The following is a 16517-nucleotide window of genomic DNA, read 5'->3' on the forward strand; positions in this document are numbered from 1 at the left end:
TGAGTGTTCTATAGTTTTCTGAGTACAGATCCTTCACCTCTTTGGTTAGGTTTATTCTTAGGTATCTTATGGTTTGGGGGTAACTTCTCTTTCTTTTGTCTCTTTGTTGGTGTATAGAAATGCAACTTATTTCTGTGCATTGATTTTATATCCTGCCACTTTACTGAATTCCTGCATGAGTTCTAGCAATTTTGGGGTGGAGTCGTTTGGGTTTTCCACATAGAATATCATGTCATCTGCGAAGAGTGAGGGTTTGACTTCTTTGCCGATTTGGATGCCTTTGCTTCTTTTGTTGTTTGATTGCTGAGGCTAGGACTTCTAGTACTATGTTGAACAGCTGTGGTGATAGTGGGCATCCCTGCCGTGCCCCTGACCCTTGGCTTTTAGCTCTCAGTTTTTCCCCATTGAGAATGATATTCACTCTGGGCTTTTCGTAGATGGCTTTTATGATATTGAGGTATATTCCCTCTATCCCTACAGTGTGGAGAGTTTTAATCAAGAAAGGATGCTGTACTTTGTCAAATGTTTTTTCTGCATCTATTGAGAGGATCATATGGTTCTTGTCCTTTCTTTTATTAATGTAGTGTATCACACTGATTGATTTGTGGATATTGAACCACCCTTGCAGCCCAGGAATAAATCCCATTTTGTTGTGGCGAATAATCCTTTTAATGTACTGTTGGATCCTATTGGCTAGAATCTTGTTGAGTATTTTGGCATCCGTGTTTATCAGGGATATTGTTCTGTAATTCTCCTTTGTGGTGGGGTCTTTGTCTGGTTTTGGGATCGAGGTAAAGCAGGCCTCATAGAAAGAGTTTGGAAGTTTTCCTTCCATTTCTATTTTTTTTGAAACAGCTTCAGAAGAATAGATATTAATTTTTCTTTAAATGTTTGGTACAATTCCTCTGGGAAGCCAAATGGCCCTGGATTCTTGTTTGTTGGGAGATTTTTGATTACTGCTTCAATTTCCTTGCTGGTTATGGGTCTGTTCAGGTTTTCTATTTCTTCCTGTTCCAGTTTTGGTAGTTTATATGTCTCTAGAAATGCATCCATTTCTTCCAGATTGCCTAATTTGTTGGCATATAACTGCTCATAATATGTTCTTATAATTGTTTGTATTTCTTCAGTGTTGGTTGTGATCTCTCCTCTTTCATTCATGATTTTATTTACTTGGGTCCTTTCTCTTCCTTTTGGTAAGTCTGGTCAGGGGTTTATCGATCTTATTAATTCTTTTAAAGAACCAACTCCTAGTTTCATTGATCTGTTCTACTGTTCTTTTGGTTTCTATTTCATTGATTTCTGCTCTAATCTTTATTAATTCTCTTCTCCTGTTGGGTTGAGTATTTGCTGTTCTTTCTCCAGCTCCTTTAGGTGTAAGGTTAGGTTGTGTGTTTGATACCTTTCTTTTTCCTTGAGAAAGGCTTATATTGCTATATACTTTCCTCTTAGGACCACCTTTGCTGCATCTCAAAGGTTTGTGGGTTTTTTTTTAAGATTTTATTTATTCATTTGAGAGAGAGAAAGAGAAACATAGAGAGCACAAGCAGGGGGAGAGGCAGAGGGAGAGGGAGAAGCAGACTCCCACTGAGCTGGGAACCTGACATGGGACTCAATCCCAGGACCTGGAGATCATGACCCAAACCAAACGCAGATGCTTAACCATCTGAACCACCCAGGTGCCCCATGCATCCCAGAGGTTTTAAATAGATGTGTTTTCATTTTCATTTGTTTCTATGACTTTTTAAAAATCCTTCTTTAATTTCCTCGTTGACCCATTCATTCTTTAGTAGGATACTCTTTAGCCTCCATGTATTTGAGTTCTTTCCAAATTTCCTCTTGTGATTGAGTTCCAGTTTCAAAGCATTGTGGTCTGAAAATATGCAGGGAATGATCCCAATCTTTTGGTACCAGTTGAGACCTGATTTGTGACTCAGCATGTCATCTATTCTGGAGAATATTCCATGTGCACTCTAGAAGAATGTGTATTCTGTTGCTTTAGGATGGAATGCTCTGAATATATCTGTGAAGTCCATCTGATCCAGTGTGTCATTCAAAGCCTTTGTTTCTTTGTTGATCTTCTGCTTAGATGATCTGTCCATTGCAGTGAGTGGGTTGTTAAAGTCCCCTACTATTATTGTATTATTATCGGTGTGTTTCTTTAATTTTGTTATTAATTGGTTTATATAATTAGCTGCTCCCATGTTAGGGGCATAAATATTTACAATTCTTTGAGCTTCTTATTGGATAGACCCTTTAATTATGATATAGTGCCCTTCCTCATCTCTTATTATAGTCTTTGGCTTAAAATCTAATTTGTCTGATGTAAGGATTGCCACATCAGCATTTTTTGATATCCATTAGCATGACAAATGTTTTTCCACCCCCTCACTTTAAATCTGGAGGTGTCTTTGGGTCTAAAATGAGTCTCTTGCAGACACCATATCGATGGGTCTTGCTTTTTTATCCAATCTGATACCCTGTGTCTTTTGATTGGGGCATTTAGTCCATTAACATTCAGAGTTACTAATGAAAGATATGAATTTAGTGCCATTGTATTACCTGTAAAGTCATTGTTTCTGTGTATCGTCTCTGTTCCTTTCTGGTCTATGTTAATTCTGGGCTCTCTCTTTGCTTAAAGGATCCCTTTTAATATTTCTTGCAGGACTGGTTTAGTGATCACAGATTTTTTTAGTTTCTGTTTGTCCTGGAATCCTTTTATCTCTCCTTCTATTTTGAATAACATCCTAGCTGGATAAAGTATTCTTGGGTGCATATTTTTCTCATTTAGCACCTTGAATATATCATGCCAATCCTTTCTGGCCTTCCAGGTCTCTGTGGATAGGCCTGCTGCAAGTCTAATGATTCTACCCTTATAGGTTATGGACCTCTTGTCCTGAGCTGCTTTCAGGATTTTCTCTTTGTCTCTGAGATCTGCAAGTTTCACTATTATATGTTGGGGTGTTGACCTATTTTTATTGATTTTGAGGGGGGTTCTCTGTGCCTCCTGGACTTGAATGCCTGTTTCCTTCCCCAAATTAGGGAAGTTCTCTACTATAATTTGCTCCAATATACCTTCTGCCTCCCCCCCCTCCTCTTCTTCTGGGACCCCAATTATTCTAATATTGTTTCACTTTGTGATATCACTTCTCTCTCGAATTCTCCCCTCATGATCCAGTAGTTGTTTATCTCTTTTTTTCTCACTTCTTTATTCTTCATCCTTTTGTCTTCTATATCATACATTCTCTCTTCTGCCTCATTTGTCCTAGCAGTTAGAGCCACCATTTTTTATTGCATCTCATTAATAGCCTTTTTAATTTTTTTAAAGATTTTATTTATTTATTTATTTATTTATTTATTTGACAGAGAGAGACAGCCAGCAAGAGAGGGAACACAAGCAGGGGGAGTGGGAGAGGAAGAAGCAGGCTCCTAGCGGAGGAGCCTGATGTGGGACTCGATCTCAGAACGCTGGGATCACACCCTGAGCCGAAGGCAGACGCTTAACGACTGTGCCACCCAGGCTCCCCTAATAGCCTTTTTAATTTTGACTTGATTAGATTTTAGTTCTTTTATTTCTCCAGAAAGGGCTTCCCTGGTCTCTTCTATGCTTTTTTTCAAGCCCAGTTAGTATCTTTATAATTGTTATTCTGAACTCTAGTTCCAACATCTTACTTATATCCATATTGATTAGGTCTCTGACAGTCAGTACTGCCTCTTGTTCTCTTTTTTGACGTAAGTTTTTTCATCTTGTCATTCTGTCCAGAAAAGAATAGATGAACGGGAGAACAAAATACTAAAATGGCAACAATGACCCCAGAGAAATATACACCAAACACATCAGAAGAGACGTGAAAAAAAAAAAAACTAAAAAAAAAAAGAGAATATAATCAGACAGGTGAACAGAACAGAGCGATACACTGTTTCCTGTGTGTATTTTGGTCTGTTTGTTAGAAAACTAGATTCCAAAATTGTAAAGAAAGAAAAACTTATATATGTATAAAATTAGATACAAAGAAAGGATAGGCTATAACTGTAAAAATGAAAATTAAAAGAAGGAATATAAAAAAGACAGATGAACAGAACAAAACAGTACACTATATCCTGAATGTATTTTGGTTGGTTTGTTAGAGGAAACTACATCTCAAAATTGTAAAGAAAGAAAAACTTATATGTATATAAAATAAAATTAAATACATTGAAAGGATAGAATGTAACTGTAAAGATGAAAATTTTAAAACCTTAACCAAAAAAAAAAAAAAAAGAGAGAGAGAGAGAGAGAAGAAGAAGAAGAAGAGGAAGAAAGAAGAAAGAAGAAGAAGGAGAAGAAAGAGAATACGATCAGACAGGTGAAGAGAACAGAGCCATACACTAGATTCTCGGTGTATTTTGGTTTGTTAGAAGAAACTGCATCCCAAAGTTGTAGAGAAAGAAAAACTTATATATATACAAAAATAAAAGTATTATTTAAGAAATATTTTATTTATTTATTTGACAGAGAGATAGAGAGAGAGCACAAGCAGGGGGAGTGGCAGAGAGGGAGAAGCAGGCTTCCCGCTGAGCAGGGAACCCGATGCAGGACTTGATCCCAGGACCCTGGTATCATGACTTGTATCGAAGGCAGATGCTTAACTGACTGAGCCTCCCAGGTGCCCCACAAAAGTAAAATTAAATACAATGAAAGGATAGAACGTAACTGTGAAAATGAAAATTAAAAAAGCTTTTTAAAAAAGAGTTGATAAAATAAGAAATTGGTTGAAAAAGGAAAGAGAAAAAAATTAAAATTGAAAGATAAAGAATCATGGGGAAAAAACCAGGAATTCTACATACTATTTCCCCTAGCGCTGGAGTTTTACAGTTCTCTGTGATCGGTAAACTTGGTCTTATCTTATTCTTTTGGTTTTTTTCTGTTTATTATTTGTCTCCCTTCAAGACTGTGAGCTGCATGAGGTGAGGAACGCCACTTCTCTGACTCACCCTTGGATCCCCATTACCTAGCCCAGGGTTTGTCACATGGCAAATACTCAATAATAGTTGCTAAAAAAATTCAGTAACATATAAGTCCATGAATATTTTCATATTAACTTAATAGAGTCTAAAGAACCACAAGTCATCTGACCTTACCTTGTCCATCAGTTCAAACTTACTTCAGTACCCTCAGAGCCTGGAGCTCACTACTTCCTGAGAACCCTTCCCTTTGAATGAGTCTGGGCATTAGAAAGGTCTTTCTAAAATCAGTTATTTCCCCCAACCTATAGATAAAGAAGGCTTGTTTTGGGCTGGGAAGGAAGTCAAAGCAATTGGGCATTTTTTGAGCTCTTAAAGTGCCAGGCACAGCATTAGGTGCTCTCCATTCATCAACTTCTTTGATCATTTCAATAACCCTAGGAAACAGTGTCATCTCCATTTCACAGATGAGAAAGCTGAGGTTCAGAGAGATGAGGTGACTTGCTCAATGTCACATGACCTTATAGAATTGAAATTTGAGAATTACACTATAGAATTGGAACTTAAATCTAGATTTATCTCATTCCCTAATTCATTCACTTTATTTCATCTTGAAGAAGAGAGAAAAAAATCCAGTGTCCCAGTTAAAAAGTATAGTAGAAACAAAGGCTGGAAGTAAAAACAAATATATTAATTGATTTGTTTGTCAAAGCCTCATGCGCTGCCCTCCTTAGTAGCTGTGCCATCCCATAGAGATGGCAAAATCAAATATAGTTGCCAAATATAGTTGGCAAGTCTCTCTTGTCCTGGCCCTAGATCTTGAATATGTAGAAAGCTGCCTGCTTGCAAAATACAAAAGAGAGCCACTTTTTTTTTTTTTTAAGTTCCAGGAGTTCTTTTATTGTTTGACTGACAGAACTACAAAACCAGGCAGAGAAGTCCCCAAGGAAATGATGGTCATGTTGCATTGTTGTTTGCCCTCTGGGCCTTCATCTTCTAAGCATTTGTTATTTTTCTTTTATAGATATTAGACATTTATTTTTTACCACAAATGCAATCCAAGTGTGAATAAATAAATGTATTATCTTTTAACATCTACCCCCACCATGTGCTATGTGCTAAGAGCTAAGTGTCTCTTCAAAGCCTATGTGGCCATAGCGGTCCCACCTACGGATTTAAAAACAGACCATAACTTACCTTCTGAAATCCCTTCTTGAACTATAGCTCATTCTGTTAAAGAAATCCTGGGAAAGAAGTCCTTTTGATATTGTCGATAGTTTCCAAAAGGTGAGGATGGTAACTGGCTGAAGGCAACTGAGAGGGGTCTTTCGGCAAACAGGACCATTGGGAAATCGTGCAAAGGCAAATCTTGTCAACAAGATACCAGCTCCTATAATTAAAGCTAGAATGTCTCCCATTGCTGATGACCCAACCATGGCCACTGGTTCATTTCTTGCTGCCAGTATGGCTCCTCTGGAGGAACACTTGTGAAGGAGCTCCAGGGATCTTCTTTCCCTCTGACTTGAACCATACTGCAGTCAGTCATGAAAAATAAACCTCCCCAAACTGCAAAGCTACCTCCCAGCTACGGAGCCCTGGTTTTAATAGCTGTGAAATTCCCTTGTAGTCTGTGGTTTATTCCCACTGGAGAATTGTGAAAACCTTTGAGTGCCTGAAAGATAACACCACCTATGTTATCCATGGTAAAGTCTCCACCACAATCATCCGCATATATTCCTCGATCTTGACTCCACCAAAAAACCAAACCAAAACAAAACAAAACCCATTTTTTAAAGTTTTTATTAAAATTCCAGTTAGTTAACATACAGGGTGATATTAGCTTTAGGTGAACACTATAGTGATTCCACACTTCCATACAACACCCAGTGCTTTTTCACAGCAAGTGCACTCCTTGATCCCCATCACCTATTTCATCCATCCCCCCACCCCCCCAGAATCATTAGTTTGTTAAAAGAGGGCTGCTTCTTTAAAAAAAAAAAAAAAGTCACTTCTATTAAACATTACTGGAGGTTTAGGGCAATTAAACAAGAATATAAAAGAAAACACATCCATATTGGAAAAGAGAAAGTTAAAACTATCTCTGTTTGCAGATAACATGATGTTATATATAGAAGATGCTAAAAAATCCACATACACAAAAATGAACTGCTAGAAGTAATAAATTCAGTAAGGTTGTGAAGGTAAGATTAATATAAAAAATCAATTGTATTTCTATATATTAGCAATGAACAATCCAAAAATGAAATTAAGATGACAATTCTATAATAGCACCAAAAAGAACAAAATACGCAGGAATACATTTAAGCAAAGAAGTATACAATTTGCACTCTGAAAACTACAAAACATTGTTGAAAAAAATTAAAGCAGACCTAAAGAAATGAAAACATATCCTCTGTTCATGGACTGTAATATTTAATACTTTCAAAATGGCAATAATCCCCAAATTATTCAGCAGATTAAATATAATCCCTATCAAAATTCCAACTGTCTTTTTTTTTTTTTTCAGATGTGGACAAGCTGATCCTAAATTTCATCTGGAAATGCAAGAGACCCAGAATAGCCAAAACAATCTTGAGAGAACAAAGTTGGAGGACTGACACTTCCTGATTTCCAAGCTACAAAACTATAGTAATCAAGACAGTGTGATACTAGCATAACAAAAGACAGATTGACAGAACAGAAGTGAGGGTCCAAAAATAAACCCTTACATTTGCAGTTAATTGATTTTGACAAGGGTTGTAGACCATGGGGGAAAGAGGTCTTAAACAAATGGTACTTGGACAACTGTATCTATATGCAAAAGAATGAATTTGAACCCTACCTCCCATCATATACAAAAGTAAACTCCAAATAGATCAAAGACCTAAATGTAAGCGCTAAAACTATAAAATGCATAACAGACAACATGGGAATAAATCTTCATGACTTTAGATCAGGTTTCTTAGATATGATAGCAGAAAAGCACAAGCAATCAGAGAAAAATTAGGCTGTTGAAATTAAAAACTTTTGTGCTTCGGGGGCACCTGGGTGTCTCAGTCGGTTGAGCGTCCAACTCTTGATTTTGGCTCTGGTCATGATCTCAGAGTCCTGGGATCGAGCCCCAGGTCAGTCTCCACACTCAGCAGGGAATCTGCTTGAGGATTTCTCTCCCTCTCCCAATGCCCCTGCCCACCTCAAATAAATAAATAAATCTTTTTAAAAAATGAAAAGAACAGAAGATTCGAATCGACATTTCTCCAAAGAAGCTATACAAATAGACAAGTGCATAAATAGATGCTTGACATCATCCGTCCTTAGGGAGATGCAAACCAAATACACAATGAGATACCACCGCATACCCACGGGGATAGGTATAATTGTTTAGAATCTGAAAATCACAAATATTGGCAAGAATGTGGAGAAATTAGAGCACTCACACATTGCTGACGGGAATATAGAATAGTGTAGCCATTGTCGAAAACATTTCCTCAAAAATTTAAACATGGAGTTATCACATAACCTAGTAATTCTACTCCAAGGTACATACCCAGAAGAATTGAAAAGTTATATATTCACACAAAACTTATATGTATCCACACAAAAACTTGCACATGGATGTTCATAGCAGTATTATTATAGCCAAAAAATGGAGACAATCCAAATGTCCCTCAACTGATGAATGGATCAAGAAAATATTGCGTTCGGGCGCCTGGGTGGCACAGTGGTTAAGCATCTGCCTTCGGCTCAGGGCATGATCCCGGCGTTATGGGATCGAGCCCCACATCAGGCTCCTCCGCTATGAGCCTGCTTCTTCTTCTCCCACTCCCCCTGCTTGTGTTCCCTCTCTCGCTGGCTGTCTCTATCTCTGTCGAATAAATAAATAAAATCTTTAAAAAAAGAAAGAAAGAAAGAAAATATTGCATATGTATGCAATGGAATATTATTCAGCCTTAAAAGCAATGGAGTAGTGGGGCACCTGGGTGGCTCAGTCAGTTGAGCATCCAACTCTTGATCTCAGCTCAGTTCTTGATCTCAGGGTCATGAGTTCAAGCCCTGCATTGCGCTCCATGCTGGGCATGGAGCCTACTTAAAAAAAAAAAAAAAAAAGCAATGAAGTATTGATGCATGCTACAACATGGATACACCTTGAAAACATTATGTTAAGTGAAAGAGCACATACTGTATTATTCCGTTTATATGAAATGTCCAGAATAGGCAAATCCACAGAGACAAAGTAAATTAGTGGTTTCCAGGGGCTGGGGTATAGGGTTTCTTGTTGGATGATGAAAATGTGCTGGAATTGAATAGTGGTGAGGATTGCACAATCATCACTAAAATACCACTTGTGGTATTTTGTGAATACACTAAAAAACCACTGAATTTTACACATTAAAATGGCGAATTTTACTGTATGTGACTTTTATCTCAATTAAAAAAATGCAAAAGAGCAAGGCTGCCAGTAGAGTAGAGCAGGTGGGCAGAAATTCCATTTGGATGCCAGGTGGCATCTCTTGGCAAGCTAGTCTGGTTCAGTAGTGTCCAACGCAGGTCCCTGTCCTCCTCAGCCAAGTGGCTCCACTTCAGCTCCCACTTAAGATTTTTGTTTGAATAAGGGGTTCCCCAGCTAAAAAAGAGTGAAAGCCCTTGGCCCAACTGATCAACTGCAGTCGTTCCTCCCCGACATTGAACCTCCAGACTTGTGGAATGTTAGTATGAGGAGAGGCTGGGAAGTCAAAACATCAACAGAGGCCAGTAGCCCGGACAAGGGTTGGAGTGTCACAAACAGCGCTGGTGGCTGGAACCCAGCCTTCTGGCACGGTGTCCACTAGCAAGGCTCCCTCTGGCTCCTTCTGATCTCAGGGGAGCATTGACATATTTGAGAGGTTTAGTTTCATTCATAAACCTCGACTGAGCATGTTCTGGCTCTCACCCCCGGATGGGTGAGCCAAGTCCCTGTCCTCAGGTGGCTCGGGCACAGGACGTGAAAACATGCTCAGTCCCTGACAGTTCTGCTCCCCTCTCTTGGACTGAGCTGAGATCTTGGGTTCACCGTCTCTCAAAGGGCAACAAGACAGTGGCGGGGGAGCAGCTCTTAGCCCGGAGAAAGGAGGGAAGGGACGAAAATTAGTGACTATCGGGCACATATATTGGGCCAGACACACAGGAACATGTGCATATATGATTTAACTTCCTCCTTACTGACTCCTTTCGCAGTAGGTGAAGGGACGTGTCCCAGGTGCTTGGAGCTCATATGCCGTAGAACTGAGATTTGAACCCAGGATCATCTGATTTGAAAGTCTGTGCCCTGGAGAAGCTGGAAGTTCACCCAGAGTTTTTCACCTAGGTTCCTCCATTAGACCATTTCTAGCTCCCACTGTTTACTCATTACTTGCTCATTCATTCATTCATCCCATATATTTCCCTGAGTAGGCATGTGGTGCCACATAATGTATTAGGCAACAGACACACAAACCTGAATACCCGAATAAGGCATAAGCCCTGCCTTCAGGGATTTATAATATATTGGGAGCTAAGCCTGGACTGAGACATGAGACCAGGGGCTGAGTTAATTATACCACCAAGGGAGGCCCTATGGTGGTTTGGACAGATGGCAAGTGGTTTTAATACGAGAATGAGAATTCAAGGTTTGGGGCAATGGGGGCAAGTATATTGTTAATTCTCTACCCAGCCCCCGCCCTGTCCCATAGATGTGTGGGGTGTGGGAGAATGAGCAGTCACCATCAGAGAGCGCTGAGGGGGAAGTGGTATTCTGGGGCATGGCTTCTACTCAGCCACAGCAGGAAGTGGAGGGAGGGTGTGCTGAGCAGGCCAAGGCTTAGGGGAGTTTACTGACTATAGAACTTTGGTTTGGGAGGGCTCAGTCAGAAGGGTCTTTGGGAAGGGGGTGGAGGGTGCTAGAGTGAGTTTGGGAGGAAAATGTAGATGATCAGAGGGGTCAAGAATGACAGAGTGAGAGACAAGGATTGAGGCATTGCAGTCCTGACTGAAACTATGGAGTAAATACATTTCATACTCAGGTTTCTGAGGCTATTTTTGGTACAGGAAACAAGCTATCAGCTTTGCTCAGGGTACCAAATAGAACATGGGGGAAATTTATTAGGAAGTGCAAGAGGGAAAATCAGCCTCAACTCAGCCTGGAACCCACCAGCACCGTTTAAACTATGGAGGAATTTAGCCTGGAGTGGAGAAGAAGGGAAATGGCTACTAGGCTTAACTCAAAGCTTGACCTCTAGTTGGTTTTTCTTATTCTCTTAGCTGTAAACCAGTCTGTTCATTTGGTGAATACTTCCTTCTCTTCAAACTTGCTATCCCCTCTTAGTGTTTCCAGTTCATATCTGGTTGAACAGAGAAGTAGCATGGTGCTATGGAAAGAACTTGGAATACAGTATCCGTCCCTCTAGAATCTAGTCACTCAATTAAAAGTCCCACTTCCACAGCCAGTCAGGGATGGAAGCAGCCAGAACTAGAATGCAGGATTTAGATCTCCAATTTCTCCATCCTTCACTGTGGTATCATATAACACAGAGCCTAACTTCCTTAGCTTCCCTGAGCTTCAGTTTTCTTAAAAATATCTACCTTATAATAGTTGTGAAGATTAAATGACATGTGAAGCCCATAATACAATGCCTGGCCATGAAGTGCCCCTAACATTTTTTTTTTTTTTTTGACAGAGAGAGAGACAGCCAGTGAGAGAGGGAACACAAGCAGGGGGAGTGGGAGAGGAAGAATCAGGCTTCCAGCAGAGGAGCCTGATGTGGGGCTCGATCCCAGAACGCCGGGATCACGCCCTGAGCTGAAGGCAGACGCTTAACGACTGAGCCACCCAGGCGCCCCCTAACATTTTTTTTAATCATTACATGCAAAAATTACCTGGCTCTCTGGCTTGATGCTCAAATGAGTATCTCATTATACATGTTATGGGCTGAAGGTATGCAATTCATATGTTGAAATCCTTACCGCCACTACCTCCGAATGTGACTATTTGGAGATAGAGTCTTTAAAGGGGTAATTGAGTTAAAACAAAGTCTTTAAGTTGGGCCTAATCCAGCATGATTGGTGTCCTTATAGGAAGACGACATTTTGACACAGACACGTACAGAGGGAAGATCATGTGAAGACAGTGAGAAGATGGCCATCTACAAGCAAAAAAGAGAGATCTCGGAAGAAACCAATCCTTGATCTTGGACATCTAGCCCCCAGAACTTTGAGAAAATTAATTTCTGTTGTTTAGGCCACTCAGTCTGTGGTACTTTCTTTCTTTTTTTTTTTTTTTTAAGATCTTATTTATTTATTTGACAGAGATAGAGACAGCCAGCGAGAGAGGGAACACAAGCAGGGGGAGTGGGAGAGGAAGAAGCAGGCTCATAGCGGAGGAGCCTGATGTGGGGCTCGAACCCGTAACACCGGGATCACGCCCTGAGCCGAAGGCAGGCGCTTAACCGCTGTGCCACCCAGGCGCCCCTCTGTGGTACTTTCTGATGGCTGCCTTGGGAAACTAACAGAACACATACACATTGCATTGTGCCCCTGTAACTGGTGGGCAGAAGGCTTCCTCATTTTGCTGAATAGAAACTGCTTCTTGGCCTCTAGTGCTATGTTCTCCAACTCAAAGTTCCAGCTGGAAGCCCCGAAGGCTCTGGTCCCAATGGTCTGGTCATGCTGCCTTGGACTGGGTGTTGCTCCCTTGGCTCTTGGCTGCTAAGAGGAAGTCATGTGAGAAAGCAAGACTTGCCCTTCTGAAGTGACTGGTGACTTGCTGACCAGAGGTGGATCTAGCAAGAGAATACTTCATGCATCATGGTCCATTCCCGGGCTGCTTTCAGGCTGCACGGGGAGGGAAGGGCAGCCGGGTGTGCAATTTGAATGAAGCAATGGAGGAAAAGTGCTGCGTCTGTGGTGACCCTGGTGTCCTCTGTCCCAGGACAGTAGAGAAAGAGGAGACAGAGGAGAAACAAGGGGTCTGAGGGGAATCATAGGGCGCCTTCCACCTCCAGAAGTGGCGAACTGTGTTTGTGGATCAGCGGGGTTTGCAATACCGATCTTTGCGGGCTACCGTTTGCCGGGAGGCTCTGGGACCACCGCACGAAGCCCCCCACAGCCTTTCGCCGGGTTGGCGGTCCTGGGCGGACAGGGCAGCGCAGAACGGGCGAGCGCGTACCCGACACGTCCTCGGGGCACTGCCCCCTCCGGGCGCGCGCCCGCCCCCGCCCCACCCCGTCCCGCCCCCCGCTGGGCTCCGGTGGACCAGGCGCCCGGGGCCGCGCACGCCCCCTCCGAGAGCCGGGACCCTGGGCCGCGCGCGCCCCGCGCCCCCTCCCCGTCCGGCGGGCGCGCGCGCTGGCTCCCGCTCCCGCTCCCGCTGGCAGCGGCGGCGGCGGCGGGGATTGTTTTTGTTGTCGCTGAGGCCGGAAGAGCCGCGGGAGCCGGGTCCCTGTCCCCGGGCCGGGCGCCGCCGCCGCCCCCTGCCCAGCGCCCGCGTCTCCGCGGCGCCCCCCCGAGCGCCAATATTCCGGAGATCAAGCGTTACGCGGCGGCGGCGGCGGCGGCGGCGGGGCCCGGAGCGGGAGGCGCCGGGGACCGGGGCGAGGCGGCCCCCGCCGCCGCCATGGAGGCTCTGGGACCCGGTGAGGAGCGCGCTCGGGCCGGGGCTCGGCTGCGGCCCCGGGACTGGTGGGCGGGCAGGCGGGCGGGTCGCTCCCGGTCTCCCCCTTCGGCCGTTGCTTACCTGGGTTCCGGCCGTCAGGCGTGGGGGAAGGGGATCGGTGCCCCATGGCACAAGCCGGAGGGAGCTGACCCGGGCCTTGGGGGGCGGAGACCGCACTCCAGCCTGGAGAGACGAGCCAGGTCTCGAGGTCTAAGGGAGGCAGGCCCAGGATGGTGACCCCCGTCCCCAGGTAGACGAGAGACCTAACCCAACCTCGGGGAGGTGGTCTGTGCGCCAGGGTTGAGGCGGGCCAGTTTGGGCCTCAGAAGGAATGATCTGTGCCAGGTGCTAAACTGAGGCCTGGCCTGGACTGGACCGGGAAGGACCCCTTCCTACTACCAGTGGTATTCTTGGCATGGGGCCACACCCGTGTTTTTCTCTGCGCTGGTAGACGGTCCAGAGCCCTCAGATAAGGAAGAAGAACTTCCTCCAAACACTTCTCATGACCCCCAAAGGCCAAGGGGCAAAGTACCCACCCTTTCTTGAAGGCCCTGAAGTCTCAGGAGATATGGTCCTATGCCTCTGTCAGTCTGTGCAACAGTCCCGGGGTGATCTGGGCCATCGCCTTAGTGACAGGCAAGTTACCAGCGAGTCCATTCTAGGATAGGCTTTAATGCCCTGAGTTCTTGTCTAACTGGGTTATAGGTGGTTGTGAGGATTAAATGAAGGTGAAAGTGCTTTGGAAACTGTAATTCCCCATCTTCATGAATGACCTCTGTTTATCTCTCCCAGTTCTGCCCAAACCAGAGGAACCATCCCAGGGTGTAACAAAAGCTCTGCAGGTTGGGAACCTGGTGCTCCCGCCTCAAACCCCAACGGGTTTCTAATGCCTTGGCTAAGTAGGGCAGGGTTTAGAGGCTGTGACAGAATTAACTTTACTATCAAACCTTATCTACATAGTGGACTTAGTTGTAGGGCATTTCATTTTTTTAGTGTGTAGAAAATTCAGTTTGCCATTTGAGTTTGAAAACTTTGCAGATTTGTTTGCTTAGAACTTGTTTATATAACTGAATAATTAAAGCCCACCTTAATTTGCTGCTTAAAGTATTTTTTAAAGGCCCCCACCATCAAATTTCATATGCCTTTTAAAAATAAATTGGTTTTGTGACATTAATATTATTTGATAAGCCTCAATCCGAGTATTACAACTGGTTTACTTCAACTATGTCCCCCAGCCAAAGGCATGATCATGTCTTCAGGAACGTAACAGACTTCTGTTCAAATCCAATCTCGTAATTTAATAGTTGTATAACCTTGGGCAAATTACTTAATTCCTTTGAACTTTCATTTCCTCATCTATAAAATGAGGGTAATAATAATTATGTGCTGCAAGATTGTTGTGAGAATGAAATGAGATAATGTATATGAGGAGTCTTATCGTGGAGACTAATGCATTGTAGATATTCAACAAATGTTTCCTCTTCCCTCCCGGTTAGTAATTCATAATTGAAGCAACTGTTGCATTTATGAGCTGATGCTGGAAGAGACTATGTAACTAACTGTGTATACAAACTGAATTTCATGGAAAAGATCAACCTGGGAGAGTTAGGAACCCCCTAGGGACTTTGGGGGGGGTTGATTTTAGCTTTTGCAGATTTGAAGACTTAGCTCACTCAGGATCTTGAAAAATTAATTCTCACTAAGCACAGTTTTAAGACACGAGTGTATAAATCAAAATGTCACATAGATCTTTTCTGTTAACTAGAATATTTTCTTGCCTGCTGTCTAGCAAACCCGTTTTCAGGTGTCACAGTACCTTGGAAACCCAATTAATAATAAGCTGCTTGCTGAGCATAGAATTGGAGCAAAGGGAGTTGATAGTCTTGTGGGATATTTTATGCAGGCTGTTTTAGAACTTAGAGAAGCATTTCAGCTTTGTCGAAGCACATCACTCTAGTGCTTTGTGCCCTCCTCACTTGAATAATCACTGACATATTCTCAGTCTTGCCGTGCTCTCTCCTTACCCCATTTTGGTTTCTGACAATAGTAACTTAGAAATATAGCTAGTCAGATTACCAGTTATTTTGGCTATATTAATGGTAACTTTTATTTTTACAGTGCTTTAGAGTTTGGAAGGTGCTTTCATAGCTCTTAGCTCATTTGATCTTCTGTGAGGTAGGCAAGGTAGCATTGGCCCCATTTTACAGATGAATAAAGAGATTCGGGGAGCTTAAGTGACTTTATCAAAATCTCAAGGCTGAGTGGTGAATTGCGGATGAGTCTGGGTCACCTGACCCCTAGTCTATTGCTCTTCTCTTCATTTCAGGCTGACTTCATCCAATCGGTGTTGAGTAATGTTTGTTTCCTCTTTGGAAGATGTAATTTTCTGACTTTCTCACCATCTTTTGGAGATGTGCCCATTATAAAGCCCAGGGACCTTTGAGCACTGACTCTTAACATTTATGCAAGTACAGCCGTAACGGCTAACATTTATTGAGCACTTAGTATTATGAGGCACTGTGTTAAGCTTTATGTGTACATTATCTCATGGGATCCCCACAATTGCTTTATGAAGTAGATGCTATTATTACCACACCTCTCATCTTTAACAGATGAGGAAACTGAGGCACACAGTGACTAAGACAATCGCCCAAGGTTGTGCAGTTAAGGAGTGGTAAAACGAGGATTGAAACCTCCACAGTTTGGTTCTGCCTTAGCCATTGGGCTTTATTTCTTTGTAAGTAGTTTGCTGAATTCAAAGAAACTAGCTTTTGGAGAATTTTAGATTATAGTTTTCTAAATAAATCCAAACTTACTCAAAGAAATGACGACTCACCTCCTAGCTTTTCTCTCTTACCAAGGAAAAGGCACACACTACTTACCTTTCTCCCTTAGTCCCACTTCTTTCACT

General features: G+C 42.6%; 1 protein-coding gene and 1 pseudogene across 3 annotated transcripts in view; one reads left to right on the forward strand and one right to left on the reverse strand.

Moving 5' to 3' along the window:
• Window positions 1–6166: 6166 nt before the first annotated feature.
• LOC113268595 (mitochondrial import inner membrane translocase subunit Tim17-A-like) lies at window positions 6167–13569 on the reverse strand (annotated as a pseudogene).
• LOC113268300 (protein argonaute-4) overlaps window positions 13482–16517 on the forward strand; it is a 37333-nt gene continuing 34297 nt past the window's right edge. For all 3 annotated transcript variants that reach the window (XM_026516689.4, XM_057305394.1, XM_044390454.3), the window contains exon 1: window positions 13482–13586. In XM_026516689.4, coding sequence (XP_026372474.1) covers window positions 13568–13586 — 19 coding nt within the window. In that variant the 5' untranslated portion in view covers window positions 13482–13567. The remainder of the gene's footprint in view (window positions 13587–16517) is intronic.

This window comes from Ursus arctos, unplaced genomic scaffold (assembly GCF_023065955.2).
Source record: "Ursus arctos isolate Adak ecotype North America unplaced genomic scaffold, UrsArc2.0 scaffold_32, whole genome shotgun sequence".
NCBI classification, from domain to species: domain Eukaryota; kingdom Metazoa; phylum Chordata; class Mammalia; order Carnivora; family Ursidae; genus Ursus; species Ursus arctos.